Here is a 25,714-nt window from a genome sequence, read left to right on the forward strand (position 1 = left end):
AAGGCACATAATATTATAAGTGAGAGGAGGTGTGTAGGAAAGGAGGGGCGGTGCAGGAGAGAGGACATGATACAGAAACAATAAGAGAATGACACACACACACACACACACACACACACACACACACTGAGTAGGCTACTCACATTCTATAGCAGATCTACAAGTAACTAAAGTTTTCAAATAATTGTTGTGGAGTAAAAGTACAATACTTGCCTCTGAAATGTAGTGGAGTAGAAGTAAAAGTACAATACTTGCCTCTGAAATGTAGTGGAGTATCAGTTCAACTACAGTCAAGTATAGTACTTAGATAAATGTACTCATTTACTTTCCACCACTGCACACACACAGGGCGAGAGAGGAGATATAGCAGTGTGAGACCAAAGCTCATGTTTGGTAAAAGAGATACAAAGATTTATTTCTCTCGTATAACATTACGCCAGCATGCATGCAGATATATATAAATGATTTGGATCATTCAGATTCTCTGCAGTACATGGAATCACAACTTAAGCCTCTCGTTAGAAAGGGCTTCCAAGCATGGAGCATTATTTTTGATTATTTCTGCACTCTGCTTGAGCAGCTAAACAAAAGCCTGTGTGTGACTTCACAGTCACACACAACGGTGGGCAAACTGTTGTGTGCTATGATGACGCAAGAGCAGTTTTGTGGTGTTAACAGTGTTTGATTTGTGGATGTTTCTTCTTGGGACAAATGTGACCAAACGTCAACATGTTGACATGTTGATATCATGGTCACTTACTCGTACTCCAAGAATGTGGAAGTGCCGTTCTCAAACACAATGTGGATTCTTGTTGCCTCATTTTGATCAGGAATATAGTTTTGAAGGCTGTGGCATGCTATAGCGAAGAAGCATTTAGAAGGTAACAAGCTAAATGTCTTCTTCGTTTAGTTGTCATCTCTCTTTAAAGAGAGAACCCTCCGACGAGACTTGCAGACTGCTGTGTGAGCTTGTCACATAAAGATAATTTATAGAAGTCCAACTTCTATAAAGTACTGCTATACTGTACTTCATTGAAGGGCATTTTTCTTCGGTCGTTGACAGTTATGTACAGTAATTGGACCAATCTCTCTGAATAAGAGATTTTATCTTGTCACAAGCATATACATAATTCAAAATGTTTCAGTATTTTTGTGGTGCAAGTCACATGAGGTCCTAACAAGAAATTGCTTCTAGCCACACCATCGTCTATCTACTGTATACGTTATTACGTTGTGGATTGTAGTAGGATAATAATATCATGTTTACGTTTTACTCTTACCCGTGCACAATATGTATGGTAACAATAAAGCACAATCTTGAAAAAATGCAAAATGTAGCTCAATACTAAAATAATTATAATTCCTTTGAATCTAATGCATTGCTTAATTAATTTATTACAAAGGCGATGCAACACGTAACTTGTGACACTGGAGTAGGCTACAGCGCAATAAGACATTCATTTACAAAAAACAGACGCAAAAAAGGCTGAAATCTGGATATACCAGGTTTCTGCCCGGCGACATGGAGTAGACGCTCCATGTCGGCTCTTTATATCTCACACGTCTCTCCTGTTCTAAATGTCATGCTCCTCTTGTTACAATGCCGACTGGACTCCACCAGCACCTCGTGAACCCGAGGCAGACGAATCCCATTCAGATTAAACTTTATAATCGATGAGCGCATCACACTTCATTATGAAAGACCTTTGTGATAAAAGGTTCCTCACCGCAGCGCAGTATAGATGATGGGTCATAATCGGACATTAGTTCACGAAGGTTCACACACGACTTATTAGACTTACTTAGTGCCTGGTGCACTGACCCGATAAGTAATAAGAAAGGACGGGGGTGGGTGAGGAAGAGGGTGCTTCAGCACGCATACATGTACGCAGCAGAGAGCAACACCAAAGAGAAAGGTGCAAGGAAGAGAGAGAGAGAGAGAGGGATAACGTTGGATGTGGAGAGAGAGAGAGAGAGAGAGTGAGATACAGACAGACGGACAGACGGACGGACAGACAGACAGACAGACAGACAGACAGACAGACAGACAGACAGACAGACTGTCAGACAGACTGTCAGACAGACTGTCAGACAGACAGACAGACAGACAGACAGACAGACACAGACAGACAGACAGACTGTCAGACAGACAGACAGACACAGACAGACAGACTGTCAGACAGACAGACAGACAGACAGACTGTCAGACAGACAGACTGTCAGACAGACTGTCAGACAGACAGACTGTCAGACAGACAGTAAGACAGACAGACAGACAGTCAGTCAGACAGACAGACATAATTCAGGCTAAAAGAGATGGGGCATTACTATAAATAACCAAGACACAAGCAGAAACATTGGCCTCCTCCTCCCTCCCTGCCCTACATCTGTACAACCCCCTGCCCCCTTCCCTCTCTCCTCTCTCTCTCTCTCTCTCTCTCTCTCTCTCTCTCTCTCTCTCTCTCTCTCTCTCTCTCCAGTGGTTTTTATGGCAAATAAAAGGCAGGTAAACAATACAGCAGACCCTGCATCCTGCAGTCCATCAGTCGTATATACAGTAAATAAATAAATAAAAAAGCCCATTGTATATTCATAATTAGATTTTTTTTTTTAGTTTTCATTTTAATGGAGGCGTCCCGTTCTAGTGGGGTGAGGTATGGCTTTATGAGAGGTTTATACCACTGGTTTAACCCATTCTGAACGGGAACCCATGTTGGTGTCAGCATCATGTCGTGCTTTAGCTATTGAAAAATAGCAGATCTACAAGCTCATAGCGCGCTACGAGCTTGTAGGTCTGCTATTTTTTTTTAAATCGAAGAACGACTGACATTTTTAGAATCTGATCTCAGGTCAGAATGGGTTATAATCAGACCAGTGTGTGTCTCCAGTGGAAACCTCGCATAAATCTGATCTCAGGTCAGAATGGTTTAAGTCTCCATGCACTTCTCTTATGGAGCTTCACTGCAGTCCCTCCTCTTTCAACCCTGTCCCTGATTCACCCTCCCTGTCACATCTTCACTGTCGGCAGGCAGAAACATCCAATCTCCAAGGTTCACATTTTTATGTTTTAGGGTTTATCCCCCCCCCCCCCCCCCCGTAAAATGAAGCCATGTAAGTACAGTACATGGCATCATCATGCAAGAGTGTCACACACAATATAGTGAGAACAAATATACTGGAGATCGGCTATTTTTTCACTGTACTGAAAGGTTTGTTAAAATAATAGTTATATTTTTTATAATATTACAAAGAAAAAGAAAGAGATGCATATATATTATATATATATATTCTTATACGGTTTCCACCCGACAGAGACAACATGTTTTGGGCTAGCGCTGTGCTACTTTCTATGTCCATCGGCTAGTGTCATGGGGGTCATCCGACTCATACCTATGTTCCCTCAGCCCTATGTTCCCTCAGCCCCATGTTCCCTCAGAAGGAGCATTGGTCCGAGGTGCGCTGGGGGTCGGGAGAGGGTGGGTGGTTAGGTTTAGGTGTCTGCCCCGGGGGAGGTTAGGGTTAGGGTGAGGGTTTGAGGTAGGTTGTCCATCGGACCGTCGGCATATTGACGCGGACCCGAGGGAACATAGGGCTGAGGGAACATAGGTACGGTCCCGTGTCATGTGATCACACCATGCACCGTCTGCAGCAGTGCGTCTCAAACTGTCCCATGTTAAGTTGTGAGGATCCCCTCATCGATATGCATGTGCCATGTACTCGCGTACTCCATGTACTCCATGTACTCCATATACTCGCGTACTCCTTGGCCTCGGATGATTCAGACTGACGGTTGAATTGTTTTTTTTTTTTACACTTTTTTTATATTAGAGTGTACAGCACTTTGATTCAGCGCTGTCGTTTTAACCCATCAGACCTGAGTCCGATTCAAAATATGCCTTCTAACTAAGTCCTGAAAAAACTTCAAATATTTATTAAAAAATTAAAAAAAGAATTGATAAGAAAAAAAGCTATAATACTGTACATACAGTACGTAGCAACAACAACCTTAACAGGCAGGGGTTCCCGGAATGAAAAGGTATAGTTAAGAGTTCTGAGTGGATTGGATATTGTACTGTATGTAAAATATAACTTCACGTGAAAATAATTAGACTTTTACACATAGTAGATTATGCACATCTCATAGTATGCCTTATATTCACATTATATTTATAATGAATGGCATTTTTATAGCCAAGTTTCCAAGTGCTCAAAGCGTTTTACAATTATGGTTCATTCATTCATACATTGGGAGGTGAAGCGCCGAACAGTCAACGCCAGCGTCCTCACTTCCCACATTCACACCATAGACTGTAAAAAATATGGACAAAGCGTTCCGCGGGTCTAACGTGAACGTAAAATGAAGCCTGTCAGTCCTTGCAATGGAAGTCGCCATCTTTCTAGATCCGTTTTGGCCCAGTTCAGGCCAGCTGGCCCATTGGCTGGCCCAGACAACGAGGCGGGACTTCCCCCTTCTTCTTCGTTGGTTTTTATTTTGACTCGAGTGGGTGGGGGATCCCGTTCATAGACTGTAATGGTAGCCACGCCCCTCAGAACATGCGCGACTTTATGGTAATTTTTTTAATAAATGGGACCATAATTTTCCAAAAAGAATATTATGACATTAGAAATGAGACTTTAACCTATAGTGACTGGAAGCAAAAAGTATTCATGACCATGTTTATTAAGGTAATACAGTCTAGGTGAAGTTGGGCCCAAATACATGGACTTCTATGGGGCTATGGGTTTTTTTTAGCCCAATGACAGCGCCACAACAGGCCATTATATGAACTTTCATTTCCTTAGTGGCTTCACAAAATATCTGTCTGACTGCCCCCCTGGTTCACACACACTAATGGTGGCAAGCTAGCACCGACCGACCCACTCATCGGGGGCAATGTAGGGCTCTTTCTGAAACCAGTCCCTTGACTTGAAGTGCTCTCGGGAGGTTCCCTCGTCAGGAAGTGCACCTCCAGCTGAATCAAGTTACCTTGATTAGGGTGCTGGGTATAAAAAAACTGTTTGGAAATACACTCGCCCTCCTTGTGCAGAAACAGGAAACAACAGACACCATTCGTTGCCATGGTTACCATCATGCAATTGTGTTACCTGTTATTTTGTTTGTACAGTTATATTGCATTGCATCGTGTATGTTTGTGTGACATGTGGATTTCATTAATATGGAAAAAGGAAATACAGCGTGACTGTCAAAAATGACATGTCACATACGTCCATGGTGTTTATAAATCATTGTTAAAAGTTGTTTTGTTTGTGTGGTTTCATTTATAGTTTTTCACGGTGGGGTAAATATAGAGCCCTTGTGAACATCAGTTGGAGCGTTGTCTATTCTGCATCAGATGGAGATTGTTTAGGAGGAGTTTATTTATCATTTATTTGTGGTGGTACTTACATTTGTAGGTCGCGGTTTCCATGCGGACAGAGAGCAGGGCTGCACAAGGCAATCGAATCTAGATCGGCACAGACTCGCTCTTGAGGGGCTTTATAAGCCACTTCCACTCAAGGCTGCTTGGTTTCGGACGACACTTGCGTGTAGAGCGAGTAGCCAGGAGCTGGTTTCAGAAAGGGGGCTGGGTTTTGCCCATCTGAAGTGAACTTGAGCCACGAGAGGCACCGCAGAGCGAGCTGCCGGGCCAAGTGTTGTGACGTCCACTTCAGCCGAACTCAGAACCGTTTGAGTTTATGTCCCGATAGCTATAACACACATCCCCCCTATAGGCAACATGTGCCGTTTTGGCCCCCCCTTCCAGTCAAACGGCTGTCGAACCCGAGCCACCTGTGTGTGTGTGTGTGTGTGTGTGTGTGTGTGTGTGTGTGTGTGTGTGTGTGTGTGTGTGTGTGTGTGTGTGTGTGCGTGTGCGCGTGCATGTGTGTGCGTGCCGGTATCCTGTCATCCCTGGGGAACTGGTGTTAACAGGTTTGGCTACCACTAAGGCGCTCAGTAAGAAAACACCAGGAGCTCTGTTGTCTCTCTCTCTCTGTGTGTGTGTGTGTGTGTGTGTGTGTGTGTGTGTGTGTGTGTGTGTGTGTGTGTGTGTGTGTGTGTGTGTGTGTGTGTGTGTGTGTGTGTGTGTGTGTGTGTGTGTGTGTGTGTGTGTGTGTGTCATTGACTGAGGCTGAGGGAGGAAAGGGGATGGGGGGGTGGGTGGGGGGGTGGATGAAGAGTGTGTAGATGACTCATCCACCGCAAGGGCCTCTCTCTCTCTCTCTCTCTCTCTCTCTCTCTGCATAGCAACGGCTGTGCAAAAGCTCATATAGGTCCATAGCAACCAGTGGCTGATGGTGTAACAGCCTATAAACACTCCATTAACAGGTCATAGGGACCCTGCAAGTAATAGCACACACACACACACACACACACACACACAGTCACACACACACACACACACACACACACACACACACACACACACACACACACACACACACACACGTTTAGTTTATGTTGGCGCACATATGGACATCTGCAATCCGTGCACACCAAAGCAAAAGAGTATAAATGAGAGTGGGAAGACGTGCGTGTATGTGTTTATATTATACATGTATGCCCCATACTGTAAACGCGCACACACATGGAGCATGCAGTACAGGTGTTGACATAGAGAAAACTAAAGTCTAAAGTTGCACAAAGCCAAGGTGGAAATGCATCCACAGTGAAGCCCAGTGTCTGTACTTTGTTTACAGGTATAGCGATTGAACCCCAGTCTCCCACTCACCAGACCGACACACAACCTGTCATGCCATAATAGGGCAATATTGGCAGGGCTGTTGTGGCCCGGGTGCTACAATACAACCCCCCCCCCCCCCAGTCCTTGGGGAGGGGGGTTGGTGCGTGCATGCCTGTTGTGGTCTGAGCTTTGCGTTAGATGTAAGTGGGTGGGGGGCCTCCGAGGAACAAAGGTTGTGAAGCGTTGGCCTATCGCCACGCTGCACTCCTAACCTCAACAACTACACTGTGATGTTGCACCGACGGGTCAGCAGCCATACGCAACACCACCACTAGTATGTGATTAGACTCTATAGCTGTTTGTTGGCATGTGTTGCCAAATACCTGATGATCATGTTTTAGGGTGGAAAAGAATCATGGCACTCCGTCTTATAGGGTCTTTAAGGGGACACTTCACCCTTTTTGCAAAAAGATATATGTTAATGACGTTTAGAAGCTTTAGAACACTTTCCTGGGGGTCTTTATGTGTGTAATATGTGGTTTTAGATATTTTAGATTGTAGCAGTGAGCCTGTTGTCTCTGATCTCATGGACACTGGGCTCACTTCCTTCCTGGACTACATGTTGTCTCAGTAAGACAGCTCTCCCCCCTATCCACAAGGAGGAGCAGTGCACCAAAGAATTATGGGAATTGTATTCCAGGAAGGTAGTGAGACCAGTGTCCATGACATCAGAGACAACAGGCTCACTGCTGTAATCTAAAATATCTAAAACCACATATTACACACATAAAGACCCCCAGGAAAGTGATCTAAAGCTTCTAAACGTCATTAACATATATTCTTTTGCAAAAAGGGTGAAGTGTCCCTTTAAGTACAATTTGGAGGTTTGTACAATTTCCATGTTGGATGTGGCATAACATTCAAGTAGAGCAGCAGGTGTTCTGCAGAGCCTCTGATTGGACAGCGGCCCGTTACTGAATCCATCGGTCATTATCCAGAGTGTTATTACACCCTGCTGAATTCAGCCATTGACCAATCAGAATCGAGCATTCAAACGAAGCCGTGTAATAATAAGCAGTGATATTATAGTCTGGCCAATATGCCACTATTGCACCCGTCATTTTAACCCATTCTGAACGGGAACTCATTTTGTTGTTAGCATCATGTTATGCTTTAGCTATTGAAAAATAGCAGATCTACAAGCTCATAGCGCGCCACCGAGTGGCGCGCTACGAGCTTGTAGGTCTGCTATTTTTGAAAAATCGAAGAACGACTGACATTTTTAAGAATCTGATCTCAGGTCAGAATGGGTTCATCAGACCAGTGTGTGTCCAGTGGAAACCTCGTATGAATCTGATCTCGGGTCAGAATGGGTTAAATCCTCTGAAGTGTGTGTTCCTCATGTCGTCTTCTTCCTCCTCCTTCATGAAGAGTGCAGCGTGTCACTATGCGGGCGCGTCGCATCGCTCGCCAAAAATAGCTGATCTTCAGCTTATAAATGAGCTGTCAGTCATTCAAATCACTACATGTTGTTCAGACAACTTCAGTCTCTCTCTCTCGCAAGCTCACTGCACACACGTTCACACACACACGCTCACACACACGCTCACACACGCTCACACACACGCTCACACACACACTCACACACACGCTCACACACACGCTCACACACACACACACACGTTCACGCACGCACGCACGCACACACGCTCACACACACACGTTCCCTCCTTGCTTCAATCTTCACAGATGTTTGGAGCATCCTCTCCCTCCCCCAGCACACTATCTCACCATCTTCTCTTCTACTCTCTCTCTCTCTCTCTCTCTCTCTCTCTCTCTCTCTCTCTCTCTCCTGCCTCCATCTGCCTCTCCTGTTCCTCATCCTCTTCTAAATATTCTCTTCCTTTCATCCTCTCCCTTCTACAATTATGTATCTTACAGTACATGCCTCATTGAAAGTGGTTAAAATATATTTTAGGGTATATATGTTGCCTCTGTAAGTGTGTAATATTGTTCTTTGCTGTTACATTTTTGTCCCCCTTTTATGAACTTTTTAAACTGTATATATACAGTATGATGATTTCCTTTTTGTCATAGAAGTGTAGCTTATTTTTTGTACGTCATTAAATGTTCTGATGAATTGAAAACGTAGGACCCTTATGTAAACATGTCTTTGTGCTTTTCTGGCTCAAGTAGGCAGTTTTTGTATTGACCTGTACTTTCGTCTGAAATGTACCCATTCTGCATACTGTAAAAATACTGTAAATGTACCCATTCTGCATACTGTAAAATACATTTTTCAATCAATCAATCAATCACAAAAGTAGCAAAAACAGCAGAGCTCCAAAGTAACAGTTTGGGACTTAACGTGGTTTCCACCAGACAGCAAGGAGAGAATAATAATGTATGTGCACTTGTCACAAACTCCCATGGCTCACCTGAGTGAGTCTGATGCATAGACTGTAAAAAATATGGACAAAGCGTTCCGCGGGTCTAACATGAACATAAAATGAAGCCTGTCAGTCCTTGCAATGGAAGTCGCCATCTTTCTAGATCCGTTTTGGCCCAGCTCAGCCCAGCTGGCCCATTGGCTGGCCCAGACAACGAGGCGGGACTTCCCCCCTTCTTCTTTGTTGGTTTTTATTTTGACTCGAGTGGGTGGGGGATCCCGTTCATAGACTGTAACGGTAGCCACGCCCCTCAGAACATGCGCGACTTTATGGTAATTATTTTTATAAATGGGACCATAATTTTCCAAAAAGAATATTATGACATTAGAAATGAGACTTTAAACTAGTGACTGGAAGCAAAAAGTATTCATGACCATGTTTATTAAGGTAATACAGTCTAGGTGAAGTTGGGCCAAAATACATGGACTTCTATGGGGTTATGGGTTTTTCTGGGTCCAGTGACAGCGCCACAACAGGCCATTATATGAACTTTCATTTCCTTAGTGGCTTCACAAAATATCTGTCGGGACTGCCCCCCTGGTCTGATGTTTGGGTCTGACCCCTCACCTCTCGCTGGCTCCTTCCCTCTACAGCTCTGTGGGTAGTGGACACATTGTATGGGTCCCCTTATACTTTCCTACCTTTGGTTTAATTATTATTTCAAAAAAGAAAATTCAATGATTTTTTTCCCCCAGTAATTTAATGAAAGAAAATCTAATAAATTCCAATGTTTAAGAAGTACTGAAAATAGCTGATCTACAAGCTCACAACGCGCCGTGAAGCGACACGTTGTGAGCTTGTAGATCAGCTAGTTTCACTATAGTTTGGGTCCCTGGGCAGACATCTAATTTCTCTTTTGGGTCACAGGCTAAAAAAAGAACACTGTTCTACAGCAGGGGTGCTATAGTTCCACACTCACTACAGAGGGCCACTATAGTTCCATACTCACTACAGAGGGCCGCTATAGTTCCACACTCACTACAGAGGGCCACTATAGTTCCATACTCACTACAGAGGGCCGCTATAGTTCCACACTCACCCCAGAGGGCCGCTATAGTTCCACACTCACTACAGAGGGCCGCTATAGTTCCACACTCACTACAGAGGGCCGCTATAGTTCCATACTCACTACAGAGGGCCACTATAGTTCCATACTCACTACAGAGGGCCGCTATAGTTCCACACTCACTACAGAGGGCCTCTATAGTTCCACACTCACTACAGAGGGCCGCTACCACTATAGTTCCACACTCACTACAGAGGGCCGCTATAGTTCCACACTCACTACAGAGGGCCACTATAGTTCCACACTCACTACAGAGGGCCGCTATAGTTCCACACTCACTACAGAGGGCCACTATAGTTCCACACTCACTACAGAGGGCCGCTATAGTTCCACACTCACTACAGAGGGCCGCTATAGGTCCACACTCACATAAAGAGTGATACTAGTCATTCAGCTACAAATATGGACTGACATAATTACTGCGGGTCATGTTTGCATGTTTGGTATTGTAACGGGTCAAATCAATACTATATGCTTTTTTACCCATGCTTTACCCATGCTTTTTTGTTCTTGCTTAATGTAAGTCGCTCTGGATTAAGAGCGTCTGCTAAATGCCTAAATTGTAAATTGTAAATTGTATATCAGTATTCTGATATTAACCTGAGGGCCACATTAAGTGAAGGTGGCCCTCCGGGCCGCCAGTTGCCCATATATGTTCTACAGTACAGTGCAGTACAGTAGTAGTAATGTACGATGCCAACATGCGTTTGTGCTGAGCAGGTTGGTAGTATAGTGACGCCAACATGTGTCTGTGGTGCAGCAAGTAGTATAGTGTGTGCGTGCGTGCGTGCATGCGTGCGTGCGTGCGTGCGTGCGTGCGTGCGTGCGTGCGTGCGTGCATGCGTGCGTGCGTGCGTGCGTGCGTGCGTGCGTGCGTGCATGCGTGCATGCGTGCGTGCGGTCCTTTGCAGTGCACTACGTAAAATGTGCAGAAATAATAAAGTTGGGTGTATATGTGCGCGTGTGTGTGTCTGAGTGTGTTTTTGTGTGTACAGTGTACGCGTGTGTACAGTGTACGCGTGTGTACACTGTACGCGTGTGTACAGTGTACGCGTGTGTGGGCGCACGTCTGTGGGCGCACGTCTGTGGATTTTGTGTGTGTGTGTGTGTGTGTGCGTGTGTGTGTGTGCGCTTGTACGTTCTTAGTGTGCCCCACCAAATTAAATATAATTCACAGTACTCAACTCTTCTTGAGGGGTTTGGCTGTTCACAGTGTTCGCACGTTTGTAGGTGAAGCAGTTTGCACTTCGCACAGAACAAGACATTATAATAACTTCAACTTCACTTCATTTTGTCACATCACTAATTCACGCAAAGGGTGACAACATGTTTTGTACAAGCTATACCCATGAAATAGACAGTTTGTCTGGTCTTCACGATAGAAATAGAAATAGGTTGTTTTATGGTTGGCAAATATTCTTAGCGACAAAATAGGAAAATAAATAGTGGAAATAGCCTTGTAAGATCAGCTATTTCACTACTTTCGTGCAACACTCTTCTATGGTAAGTTAATGAATTAATGAAAAGAACATGTTTAACAGTTTAATTATGCCAACGATACCTTATTATAATACTGTATCTTAACCTTTAAAGCTCAGGTGATTTTGACACACACAAACACACACACACGCGCGCACGCACACACACACACACACACACACACACACACACACACACACACACACACACACACACATACACATACACATACACACACACACACACACACACGAGCACACACACGTGCACACGTTGGTTGTACTATGACTCATGGAGCGTGTTGAGATGTTAATACTTTATAAAAAGATGTGTGTTTTCTCATGCTTCATTGACTTTACGCTTAGCCGCCATGAGATCATACAGAGCCGTGCTTCTGATTGGTCGATGACGTTCACAGGGGATTAGGCGGCCTCTCCTCGTTGGCACAAATCATCTTCTGGATGATTTGAAGCAGCAGTGGAGGAGAAAGTACTCCACCCCATCGCCTTTCTTTAACCCATTAACATTCACTTTGAAAGAATATATATTCAAAGATTTGCGCCACATTTTTACGATTTTTTCAAAAATAGCAGACCTATATACAAGCTCGTAGCGCGCCACTCGGTGGCGCGCTATGAGCTTGTAGATCTGCTATTTTTCAATAGCTAAAGCATAACATGATGTTAAAAACACCAAAAAGGGTTCCCAACCTAAAATGGGTTAAACCCCAGCATCTGTATATTCTGGGGAAACCTTCGCAGAATATAAGCAATCTACAAGCTCAGAGCTAGTATAGGGTCCATATCAGACCTACAAAAACCTCATTTGGGGCTCACATATTAAATGGTAAATGGTAAATGGTGCATTTATATAGCGCCTTTATCCAAGGCGCTTTACATAGATTGTGCATTACATTCACCCATTCATACACCGATGGCAGCGGAAACCATGCAAGGCACCAACTAGCACATCGGGAGCAATCAGGGGTTCAGTGTCTTGCTCAAGGACACTTCGACAGTAACTCTGGGGGAGCCCGGGTTCGAACTGGCAACCTTGCGGTTCCCATCCAGGCACTCTACCCCTGAGCCACCGCCGCCCCACAGCGGTTAGCAGTGTTGCAGCAGTGCTTAACACTTCAAATGACCATTGAGTGGATTTGTAGGCCACGTATAACGACCTGAAAATCTAGTCTCTCAAAAACAGCCGATCTACAAGCCCAAAACTTGTAAAGCTGCTATTTGTTGAATAGACCAAATAGTATAAAATAGGGCTTGATCGTTTTAAAAGTATGTGTTGGAATAATAATCTAAATCTGCTAAGTATAAGTAACTTGCAACTATAATGTTTTCAAATGACTTGGTGTACTTGGAATAAAAAAAGTGCAATATTTGCCTTTGAGATGTGATATAGAAGTGTAAAGAATTGCAAACTTGAAATACTTTATTAGTAAAGTAAAGATAATGGGGCGCCCCCTGCTGGCCAAGTGGTCCAGGCACATGATGCCACATACCTGTACAGGCTGTGGCCTGACAGCGTGTCGTGTGTTCGAGACCCGTTCATGACGACCTTTGCTGTATACAGTATGTCTGTCCCCTTCTCTCTCAGTCTTCATTTGATACCATTCAATAAAGGCAGAAAAGCCTAAAACAAATCATAAAAAAAAGTAAAGTAAAGATACCTCCAAATTGTACTTATACAGGACAGTAATTTAGCTACTGCAGTGACGGGGCAACCAGAAGCCGCAGGCTTTCCCCCGTTGACACACCAATGTGGGGTGGAGTGAGCGCTGAGCGTCTCACTCCCACCGCGCGGCGGTTAAGTGGATGATGGCGCTGCCTTGACCCGCCGAGATTTAGGCTGTCCTCTGAATAATGGTATCTGTCCCACGTTCAAGCAGGATGCATAATTTAACGGGAGTGATTTGCAGGGGCGACACCTTATATGCTTAATTTATGGTCCCGCAGCGCGCCGGGAATTCAATGCGGTGCGCGTGTGGCGCGCCGGAACTATAGCAGATCTACACGCAATCTCACAAAGGGTCGCCGCCGCCGCCCGGTGTGAGCGTGGTCTCATGGTCGGGGGGGTAGGACCAAGTCTCATGGTCGCGGGGGTAGGACCAAGTCTCATGGTCGGGGGGGTAGGACCAAGTCTCATGGTCGGGGGGGTAGGACCAAGTCTCATGGGATTTGTTTATAAACATTTTGGTATTTGTTTATAAACATTTGGGATTTGTTTATAAACATTTGTGATTTGTTTATAAACATTTGTGATTTGTTTATAAACATTTTGGGATTTGTTTATAAACATTTGGGATTTGTTTACAAACATTTGGGATTTGTTTATAAACATTTGGGATTTGTAAGTCTCATGGGGGGGGTAGGACCACTACCAGTTGGCCTGTAGTAAGTCTCATGGTCGGGGGGGTAGGACCAAGTCTCATGGGATTTGGGATTTGTTTATAAACATTTTGGTATTTGTTTATAAACATTTGGGATTTGTTTATAAACATTTATGATTTGTTTATAAACATTTGTGATTTGTTTATAAACATTTTGGGATTTGTTTACAAACATTTGGGATTTGTTTACAAACATTTGGGATTTGTAAGTCTCATGGGGGGGGTAGGACCAAGTCTCATGGGGGGGGGGTAGGACCACTACCAGTTGACAGGGCCGGTTCTAGGCATAGGCGAACTAGGCGGTCGCCTAGGGCCTCAACCACTGAGGGGGCCTCTTCACAGGGAGAAGATTTTTTTTTTCATGTATCCCTTACATGGGCTACTGGCCACATGTGGCCCCCACCTAGCTTCTTAATTTTGATCTCAAAGTGCACCAGATATATTGCAGTATTGATACTTTTACTTAAGTAAAATCTGCATACAAAAAGCGTCAATGGTGTTTCATTGTGATGGGCTGTTCATTGTGTGTGTGTGTGTGTGTCTGTCTGTCTGTCTGTCTGTCTGTCTGTCTGTCTGTCTGTAGGTATGGTGGTCCCCTGAAAAGTAGGTCTATCACAGCTTATGCTGCTACTGTACTGTGCATTACGTCATAAAACAAAAGCACAGATTTATTTGGTTCTAGGTGAATAATAGTGAATAGTCTCTTATTGTTAAGCTGTCAGACATTGTTGCTTTTGTGAGACACTTGTGTTGCTACTATAGGTGAAGTATGTACATAGAAATCCCTATTTCCATTTGGCCAAGGAAGACAGACTCTCAACACACGAGTCAACATGCCCACAGGCTGACAGTTTGTCAATGTGTGATTTTTTTTTTCTTTTTTAGACACAGCTGAGTATCGCCATATAATTTTTCACAGTACTGTATCGATTATCCAGCCCCTCATATTGATACCGTCTCTGTTGGGTGGAAACCTTATATGTACAAAAGTGTTACTTTTCAGGATAAAAAAATAAATAAAGCAAAAGTAGCAGATCTGCTCCTTTATATATGCTTTTGTGTGACGCTGTAGTACGACCAAGTAGGACATTCATTTACAAAAAAACAACCAAAGAAATATACAAAAAGTTAGGATAATATGGGTATAAGAGTTTTCTTTTTTATATTCTTTGGGGGCTTTTTTGCCTTTATTTGACAGGAAATAAAAGGGGGCAAAGAGATTGGAGGGAGGACACACAGCAAGGTTCATCAGGATCGGGACTCGAACCTGCGACGCGCTGTAAGGCTGGCTTACCAGCCAAGGTGCCTGGACCGCTGAGCCAGGGCCCAGGCCCGTATAAGACAGCATCGTATATGTTTCTAGGGCTTAATCTTTTGGCGATATACGCCACAGACATTCCGGTTTATCTGTCCCTGTCGCGCCTCGCACATTAAATACGCTACCCCAAAGGGACGACTTTCCAACGACACAATGATGAGTGTTGCCTCTCTATGACTCTGCCAACCAATCTGTATGTTTGTCCAGACTCGTTGACTCTTACAAAGTCCTTCAAAGTCTTAAGACTTTAATACATTCAATGTAGTAAAGTGTAATTGTTTTAGTAGCAAAATGAAAGTTATTGCATTTTTTTTTATACGTTATATTGGGATTTAACCCATTCTGACCGGGAACCCATTTTGGTGTTAGCATCATGTTATGCTTTAGCTACTGAAAAACAGCAGATCTACAAGCTCATAGCACGCCACCGAGTGGCGCGCTACGAGCTTGTAGGTCTGCTATTTTTGAAAAATCGAAGAACGACTGACAATTTTTAGAATCTGATCTCAGGTCAGAATGGGTTCATCCGACCAAGTGTGTGTCCAGTGGAAACCTCGTATGAATCTGATCTCAGGTCAGAATGGGTTAAATACTAGTGTTTTGCCAATTATTTGGGTGGACACTTGCAATGCCGGAGCCGGCGGAGCTGACTCTGGTAAATCTAGAAGGTGTTCCGTGACCTCAAATGCTCATGCAATACAATACGTTTTTCTACCGCAATGGAAAAGGACTGTGGATAAAATAAATAAATAAACTGAATTACGTTCGTAAATCTACACAATTTAAACACTTTATTATTCGCTGTTATAGAGAGCGAACGTATTTAGCTCAAATCTTTGCTTCTGTTGGTCCCTGGAACAACATATTGTTGGTCGGCGGCCAATTACATACATAGTTTTTAGGGTCCTTGACATGAAAAACTTTGAGAACCACATAGAAAGATCTAGGTTTTTCTGAAAACTGTCATGATTCAGAACAGAAGATATTTGTAGAATCTGTTCTCAGGTCTACAGTAAATGGGTTGATTAACGCCATAAGTGGTCATACTACAGCAACACACAAACGTATTAAAAGTAGCAGATCTGCAAGCTCGACATGCAGCGTGAAACGACACGTTTTGAGCTTGTGGATCTGCTATTTATATATTTTAAATTTAAATCCTGAAAAGTAACAGTCTGTGGACATGAGGTTTCCACCCGAGAGACGATATTATATGAATGCTGTTGCAGAAGGAAGCTATACACATTGACACATCTCCAGCCTGGTATAGCACAGAAGATTTATCCAATAGCCACGGTTTCAAGGTGGGCACGCAAGATTTGTGTCACCGATTCAATTGTCTGAGCAAAATATGAAATATGATCACAATCTCTCTCTGTTCTGTTCCTGAGTTATAGCATTAAATATCATTATGATGTTACAGTGAATTCGACCTCTGACCTTTTGGATATAAAATGTCACCCCATGAGAACGAGACGGATGTTAAAGGTCACAGATATACCTTGATCTTTGACTCTTTACCCATAACAATCTCCACTTCAGTAGTTTGTCATAATTCTTGAATTGAATGCCACAGACGAAAAACAGTCTTAAGTCCACACTATTGATCCATAATGTATAAATGATAGATAAGGGTTCAGGACTAACGAGGCCTTTTCGTGGAGGGGTCAGAATGAAATTTGGACTTAGACTGTTTTTCGTCTGTGGTACTCAATTACTACTCAAAGAATAATAAGTCTTTTGTGAGGTCACAATGACATTTTGTGCAAAATCTGACAATAAGGCATTCCCTCAAGGCGATGGTGTTCATGAGAATGGGATAGATACTGTAGTGTATAGAGTCTTCCAGTGACATCATCATTATGCAGATCTTTTTTTTTTACTATTTTCTTTTACAAACATTTTTAGATTTTCATTATCGCATTGCAACTTTTCAGGACTAGAAAGCCTGCAGTTTCTATTAGCTTGTATTCCCCATCTATGATGTCACTGGAAGACTGTTTCTGAACTGCCCTGCACAGCCCTCCTATGAGACACAGAAAGAGTATAAAGAAATTGCGCCATTTTGTCATGATTATTAGTGAGGACCTATGTGACAGTTCACCCTGCCACTGAGACTGAAGATAACCAACAGAGTTTGAATTTACATGAAATGAGTTTAGTTTGACATTATTTATTGTGCATTTGTTGATTGATAATTGATTGTTGACTTCATTGAAGGGAGCAACTACTGTGGGGTATGGGGAACATGCCAACAGTGGGAGGGTTTGTTTAGAGAACTCTGTAATCATATTATGTAGATCATTTATAATATTATGTGACACTAAAATATGTTATGAATTGTGATGTCTCTGGACATTGGGAATGCACTGGTATACTGGTATGATTGTGGAATCAATCCAGGGTTGGTTTGGTCCATGGGAGGGGCCTAGCCTTTATAAGGAGCACCTGCCACTGCCCGGGCAATCAATGTAGGATTGCACAGCAGGGTGCAGAGCAGACCTAGAGAGAGCCAACCTGGCCAGTGGGCTGGATATACTTCTTTTTTTTGTATGCTGTTTGTTGGAACGACTTTCATGTGAACTCTGCAAGGTGAATAAAAACATATTGATTGTTCATCAAAAGACTTGTTTTCAGTACCTTTCACTATTTTTGAGCTGGTTCAGTGCCATTTTTGGGCCCACACTACCTTCACACTATAGGACAAAGTTTGACAACCTATTATATGATAGGTTGAAAAGTGGTGAAGTGGTCCTTTAAAGATTTTGTTATAACATACACGACCCCGTTTGATTTGATCTTTTCTGTACCTGCACCCTATCAACAAGTGTCGTAATAATCCTCATATACCTGTATATATTATTGGACAGCTCAGCTGAGTTTCCATTATGTTTTGTATTTCAAATGACAAGCACCCTGCCTGGAAGGAGTTGGAGACATGTCTGTGATACTGTCTGTTTCCCATGTATACTCAACTCACACAGGCATATATGTAGACCCATCAGATAGGATGTATGCTCAACTCACACAGGCATATATGTAGACCCATCAGATAGGATAGGCTATAGAGCACCGAAGTCTGACGTCACTTTCAGTAGAGGGCGTCCGTCCCCAGGTTCATGTATTTGTTTAGTTGCATTGAAATCTCCATTGAGGCGATTTTAGATCGCCTCATATAGCAACTGTGTTTGAAAAATAAACATGTCACCCCGGCCGCTTCACTCATATGGATATGAAGAATCAACTGACTGAGAGAAAACGCTAATGTTACTGCTGCTGAATTAGTTAGATTTTCGCTAGAAGCAGACTGTATCATATATGAGTGACTGACTGTTGCAAACGATACAGAGACACCTCCCTAACAATAACGCCGAGACAGCTTGTTTATTTTTGGACCACAACGCTTATAGTAGACGATATTAAGATCACCCCATGTTATTCTCCATAGAGAAATTACTTCCGCGAACCAGGGGAATCGTCGGGATGAGCGAGTTACGTCAGGACTTCGGTGCTCTATAGACAAATCCGTGGAGCCGCTTGGAGACACAGCAGTTCTGATTGCCACTCTGTGGATGCGTCTATGGACACTATAGTGTGATTGTCCTTCATTTCTGTTTAGAAAACAACCAGTAGTGGACAGTAACTATAAGTGTACATTTACTTCACTGTACTGCATGTTTTTACTTTGCTTTTACCCGTGACTCTGGATCAAAACGTACGAATAAAATATATTATGAATTAACCACGTATGCCCCCTTTTCAAATGTAGTGAAAAGAGTGGACGCGTTGTGACTCGTGAGCCTGTTAGATCAGCTATTCTCACTGAACATTCCTGAGCATTTTGTACTGATCATCATGTACTGTACTGTACTGTACTGTACTGTACTGTACTGTACTGTACTGTACTGTACTGTACTGTACTGTACTGTACTGTACTGTACTGTACTGTACTGTACTGCGTATTTGTCCACCACTGAAAATAATGATGCACATTCACCGTTTTTTTTGGACCGTGTGTCCTGCACAGACCTCTCCAGTAGGAGTGCCAGATCACTAAGCTGTGTGACTAATTGGTGGATCTGTCATCTCAATGTGAACTGTGGCACTTGTCCAGAGTGAGTGCTGGACAGGGAAAACAGTCCTACGCAGACTACGAGGACGAGCCAGGACTCGTTGACTCAGAAATGGGACGGGTCCAATAGACTAATTGAACTGTGAAGATTGTTCCGAATGGAATGGAACCAGATGGGCCAGTTTTGATTCACTCTTTGAATTATTATGAATCGTGCCTGTTGTTGCTTCGCGCCGTGTTTTGAGCTTGCAGATCTGCTACTTTTGATGCTTTCGTGTGACCAAGTATGATCAAGTAGGGTGTTAATTTACATTTCCTTTTATTTTATTTTATTTATTTTTGAACATGGCGATAATAGGTTAAGGACTTGATCCGTTGTTGTGCAGTGTTGTGTTTGTCACGTGCATCTGGTCATCATGGAACATGAGGCCGCAGTGCCGTGCGGGGACACCCACGGGTCCTTGAGGGGGTTCCAGGTATAGGCCCTGGCAAAATCAACGAGGAACAGTCCTATAAATATAAATCCTATAGTTCATATTTTACTAGTCATTGGTCAGATTAGTCATTAGTCCGACTTCGACGACCATTCTCTAACCCTGAACCTAAACGTAACCACAAACGCAGGAGCAGCGCAGTTAGAGCGGTAGTTCCGACCAGTGTTTCCTCATGTCGGTCTAATCTTAGTACGCATCCAGTTTACAACGCGTCCTAACCATGAACCATTTAGCTGGGGGGACCCCAGGAACCTCAATGATACCTCTTACATTACATACCAGTGTTGTAGACAGACATTACAGTACTCTGTCCATTTGTACACCCTCAGATTCTTTTGCAGTGCAGATAAAACACAATGCAAGGGCGTGCAATTCTGCCAACTCAGTATACTAAGTGATTCTGTTCCTCGGGGTGTAGCAACACATATGTATGTGTGAGAGAGATATGAGAAGGGAGAGAGGCAAACAAAGAGAGACAGAGAGAGAGGCAAAGAGCAGAGAGTGTGGGAGAGAGAGAGACAGAGAGAGGGGGCGAGAGAGAGAGAGAGAGAAATTTCGGAAGAGCAGGAGATAGTGAGATGGGGGAGAAGATTACAAGAGAGAGAGAGAGAGAGAGAGACTGTTATTCCCCATTACATGTGCTTCCGTTGCAGTGTGGGTGGGCTGGCATGTGTTGTGGGCCACGAGGGAAAGGGAGAGAGACAGCCGTGTGTGTCTGAGACAGAGAGAGAGGGAGAGAGAGAGAGAGAGAGAGAGATTTTCACAGTTTCAGCTTGGCATAGAGTGTGTAAAACGTACAGTAATGTTTCACGTATAGTGATGTGGGACAGGACCCACTGTTGTTCATAGCCCCGTGGTACAGTACAGTACAGTACAGTACAGTACAGTCATGTTTCTGAGGCTTTTGAAGTGAACCTGGACAGCTATTTCTTATTGTGTCTTTCTCAAGATGAGGAAAGAAAGGGCTATTTGTATTTGTATTTAAGTCAATTCAAATGTTTGTAGAGACCCTTTGACACATGGTCACATCTGGGGCCCTATCATGTGCCCTCATGCCTACATTTATTGCGAACGCAAAGAGCACTTACTATGAGACCTAGCAGATCATGTCTGTGTGTGTGTGTGTGTGTGTGTGTGTGTGTGTGTGTCTGTCTGTCTGTCTGTCTGTCTGTCTGTCTGTCTGTCTGTCTGTCCGTGTGTCTGTCCCGCTATCCAAATATGGAGTGTGTTGCATCAGCAATCACTCAGCTCCATATATGGGCACAAAAGGGGCCAGGTCCACTCAGCTCCATATATGGGCACAAAAGGGGCCAGTGATTTGTTTGTTGTGGACCTGGCCCCTTTTGTGCCCATATGGAGCTGAGTGACACTAATTCGTAATTTATTCTAATTGTTATTGCAATTTACGATCTGCGTTCGCTTCCCGCGTTCGCGCGTCTTACTCGTAATCCATATTTCACTATTTTGAAAAGTATTTTAAAACAGTTCAACTAGCCGATCTACATCAACACACTGTGAGCTTGTAGATTGTCTATTTGAACGTTTTGAATGTTTTTCAAAATAGTAAAAGGAAATGGCAAAAAAGGTTGCGAGCAAGATAGGGCCCTTTGGTCTAGGCTGACATTAGAATGAAAAGACAATTCACTGGACTGTAAATAACAATGCAGTGCATGCGTTTTGTTCAAAGCATATTGCACAGTGCACTTACAGTACATTTGGTTACACCATGGCCTCAAAAGACTATTGATAGAGTGCACTGTAGTTAAAGCGGCACTATATACAGTATGTAACTCTTTTTGTAATACAATGTAATTTTGTCGTATCCGTTACTGTATCTGTTATACAATTGGGGTGGTTGAACTTTCTCTTCTTGCTTTTCTATTGAGATATTTAGATTGTGTCAAAGGACAGTAGGTGGATCACGGCACAAAGTATACAAGTATGGCTGTGTAAGGTGTATGCACGCACGCACGCACGCACACACGCACGCACGCACGCACGCACACACACACACACACACACACACACACACACACACACACACACACACTTTTCTTTCCTTTCCCTTCCTTTCCTTTCAAAATTTTCACTTCATTGTGCTGTAAATGCTAGTTGTGTGTACTCATTGAGTGGCTGTGTGTACCAAATTAAAACACCAGTTCCATTTTGGGAACAGTTAAGAGATTTGATCGCAAAGACAAGAGTCACTGCATGGAAAAGGAGAGTCAGGGTTTAGCATTTTGTGTGTATTGTTTTAAGATTTGTGTGTGTAGTTTTGAGAATGCCGTTAGGCTGTGAAAAACAATGTGTTAACAATCGTGAAAAACTGTAATCCTGCGAAATGCGTAAGTGTACGGCATGGTGTGTCACATCACAGGTGTACACTGCATCTCTCTCTCTCTCTCTCTCTCTCTCTCTCTCTCTCTCTCTCTCTCTCGTTTGTGTGTTCCCTCTTGTTCTGTGCAGTGCACTGAGCACAGCTCCTTGGAAATAAACACAATCTGTGTGTGTGTGTGTGTGTGTGTGTGTGTGTGTGTGTGTGTGTGTGTGTGTGTGTGTGTGTGTGTGTGTGTGTGTGTGTGTGTGTGTGTGTGTGTGTGTGTGTGTGTGTGTGTGTGTGTGTGTGTGTGTGTGTGTGTGTGTGTGTGTGTGTGTGTGTGTGTGTGTGTGTGTGTGTGTGTGTGTGTGTGTGTGTGTGTGTGTGTGTGTGTGTGTGTGTGAGCCTCTGTTGCATGCACGCTCCCTAACTCACTATCACATTGTAATGTTTTAGGATGTCAAAGGAAATATTGCGGGTCTGGATGCTGCGGTCCTACATGTGGTCCTACATGTGGTCCTACATGTGGTCCTACATGTGGTCCTACATGTGGTCCTACATGTGGTCCTACATGTGGTCCTACATGTGGTCCTACATGTGGTCCTACATGTGGTCCTACATGTGGTCCTACATGTGGTCCTACATGTGGTCCTACATGTGGGCCTATATGTGGTCCTATATGTGGTCCTATATGTGGTCCTATATGTGGTCCTACATGTGGGCCTATATGTGGGCCTATATGTGGGCCTATATGTGGTCCTATATGTGGTCCTATATGTGGTCCTATATGTGGTCCTATATGTGGTCCTATATGTGGTCCTATATGTGGTCCTATATGTGGTCCTATATGTGGTCCTATATGTGGGCCTATATGTGGGCCTATATGTGGTCCTATATGTGGTCCTATATGTGGTCCTATATGTGGTCCTATATGTGGTCCTATATGTGGTCCTATATGTGGTCCTATATGTGGTCCTATATGTGGTCCTATATGTGGTCCTATATGTGGTCCTATATGTGGGCCTATATGTGGTCCTATATGTGGTCCTATATGTGGTCCTATATGTGGTCCTATATGTGGTCCTATATGTGGTCCTATATGTGGGCAGGTGTGGCGGTCAGACTTAGAACTTAAATGCAGGCGGTCAGACATTAAATCATGGTGGGCAGGCATGCACGGGGCAGAATAAATCCAACAGGAGTGGCATTACTGTAAGAAAACAGTCCCACACAGGGCGCCAACAGGTCCAGGTCAACCTCACGGCCCAGGTCAGGCCAGGTCCTGCAGGTCAACCTCACGGCCCAGGTCAGGCCAGGTCCAGGTCAACCTCACGGCCCAGGTCAGGCCAGGTCCAGGTCAACCTCACAGCCCAGGTCAGGCCAGGTCCAGGTCAACCTCACGGCCCAGGTCAGGCCCAGGTCAGGTCAGGTCAGGTCAGGCCAGGTCGGGAATGGCTGCTCTATAACTGTCTTTGTCTCTCTGTCCCATACAGGATCCTTTAAAGGCATGTGTAAGCAGATAGACCACTTCCCAGAGGACGCCGACTATGTGGCCGATGCGGCGGAGTACTTCCTACGTGAGTCCCTTCATCCCTTCCTCCTCCTCCTCCTCCTGTCTATCCATCCATACTGTCACTTGTATCCATCCATACTTCCTTCAAACTACTTGCATCTCTCCATACTTATGTCCAAAAACCGGTACATTTTCAGGAAATGGAACGAAAATGTACAGAAATAATTAAAAATAGCGGATCTATAAGTGAGTTTGTAGATCAGCTATTTTAACAACATTTATCATCAACAGCTGGTGGGGGTCATGGCCACATCAAAACATAATTTCTGAACTTTTTTTTTGGAAAGAAATGTTTCTCCTAGTCCTAGTTTAATCATAGTACCTGGGGGGGGGGGGGGGAGATTCCATCTTTGAGATTAAAAACTTTTCACTTTTACTTGTAAGCATTTTTTAACTGTGGTATTGCTACTTCCACGCAAGTAAAAACCACCACTGCAAGTGTGTGTGCGTGTGCGTGTGTGTGTGTGTGTGTGTGTGTGTGTGTGTGTGTGTGTGTGTTCGTTCGTGTGTGTGTGTGTGTGTGTGTGTGTGTGTGCGTACGTGCGTTCGTGTGTCGGGGGGGGGGGTGACGAGGGGACAAGGAGGACAAGGCGAAGGAGGTGGTAGGGTTGCGGCTAGCGGTGCAGTGCTGCCGCTCTCCCCAACGGCTCGCCAATTAGGACACCGTCTTCTATAAATACTGTGGGCTCCTCTATGTGGGTCGCACCTCTCTGTCTGTCTGTCTGTCTGTCTGTCTGTCTGTCTGTCTGTCTGTCTGTCTGTCTGTCTGTCTGTCTGTTGTTTAACCCATTCTGACCTGAGATCAGATTCATACGAGGTTTCCACTGGGGACACACACTGGTCTGATTAACCCATTCTGACCTGAGATCAGATTCTGAAAAATGTCAGTCGTTCTCGATTTTTCAAAAATAGCAGACCTACAAGCTCAGCTTGTAGATCTGCTATTTTTCAATAGCTAAAGCATAACGTGGTGCTAACACCAAAACGGGTTCCCGGTCAGAATGGGTTAACCTATATGAATTAATATGGAAATGTGTATATTACTAGAACCCATACATTATTTGGAAACCGCTGTATCTCTCATGTCATCAGTATATGCACACATACAGTATATGCCCCCTTTTGTGCCACGAGCTTTGTTTGCGCCTGGTCATGTCATGACGAGATTAGACAATACACTCCATATTTGGGTATAGCTGCAACTCCTTATATACTGTATAGTATGGTTATGTCTGACTCATGGTGAGTTGGACATGAGCATGATGTCAGAGGTCCTCCCAGTTCGGACAGAAACCTATTTCTCTCCATATTTTAACTTGTGTTTTGGGGTTTTGGCGCCTTGGTGTCTCAGAGGAGGGCTGTGGATTGGACCTATACCGATGATGTCATTGCGGGGGACTTCAAATGAATGGAATTACTACAGCCTTTCTTTCCCTGGACTGTTGGTCACACTACTAGTCAGTGTTTCTCAAAGTGTTTGACTCAAGGGACCCCTGGAAATAACACTGTCCTCCATGGCACCCCTAAGGGACCCCTGGAACTAACACTTTCCTCCATGGCACCCCTAAGGGACCCCTGGAACTAACACTTTCCTCCATGGCACCCCTGAATGACGGTTACAACCTTACATTCAAAGTTTCACTGGATGTGAAGAATCATGTGAGAAAACGGAAACGCTAATGTTTTACTGCTGCCGAATTAATGACATTTTCGCTATAGTAACAGAGTGTATTAAATATGAGTCACTTGACTGTCGTAAATGATACAGAGACACCTCCCCGACAATATCGCAGAGACAGTTTGTTTCATTGTTGGACCACAAGTCTTATACGAGACGGTTTTAAGATGACCCTTAGATGTTATT

At 43.8% G+C, this 25,714-nt stretch overlaps 1 protein-coding gene across 1 annotated transcript in view; it reads left to right on the forward strand.

The window, feature by feature from the left end:
• cacng2b (calcium channel, voltage-dependent, gamma subunit 2b) overlaps nucleotides 1-25,714 on the forward strand; it is a gene marked incomplete at its 3' end in the record, with an annotated part of 76,675 nt that overhangs the window by 34,886 nt on the left and 16,075 nt on the right. The window contains exon 2 of the mRNA XM_080760087.1: nucleotides 23,771-23,854. Coding sequence (XP_080616213.1) covers nucleotides 23,771-23,854 — 84 coding nt within the window. The remainder of the gene's footprint in view (nucleotides 1-23,770; nucleotides 23,855-25,714) is intronic.

This window comes from Protomyctophum bolini (genome assembly GCF_963924005.1).
Source record: "Protomyctophum bolini genome assembly, chromosome: 3".
Lineage (NCBI taxonomy): Eukaryota > Metazoa > Chordata > Actinopteri > Myctophiformes > Myctophidae > Protomyctophum > Protomyctophum bolini.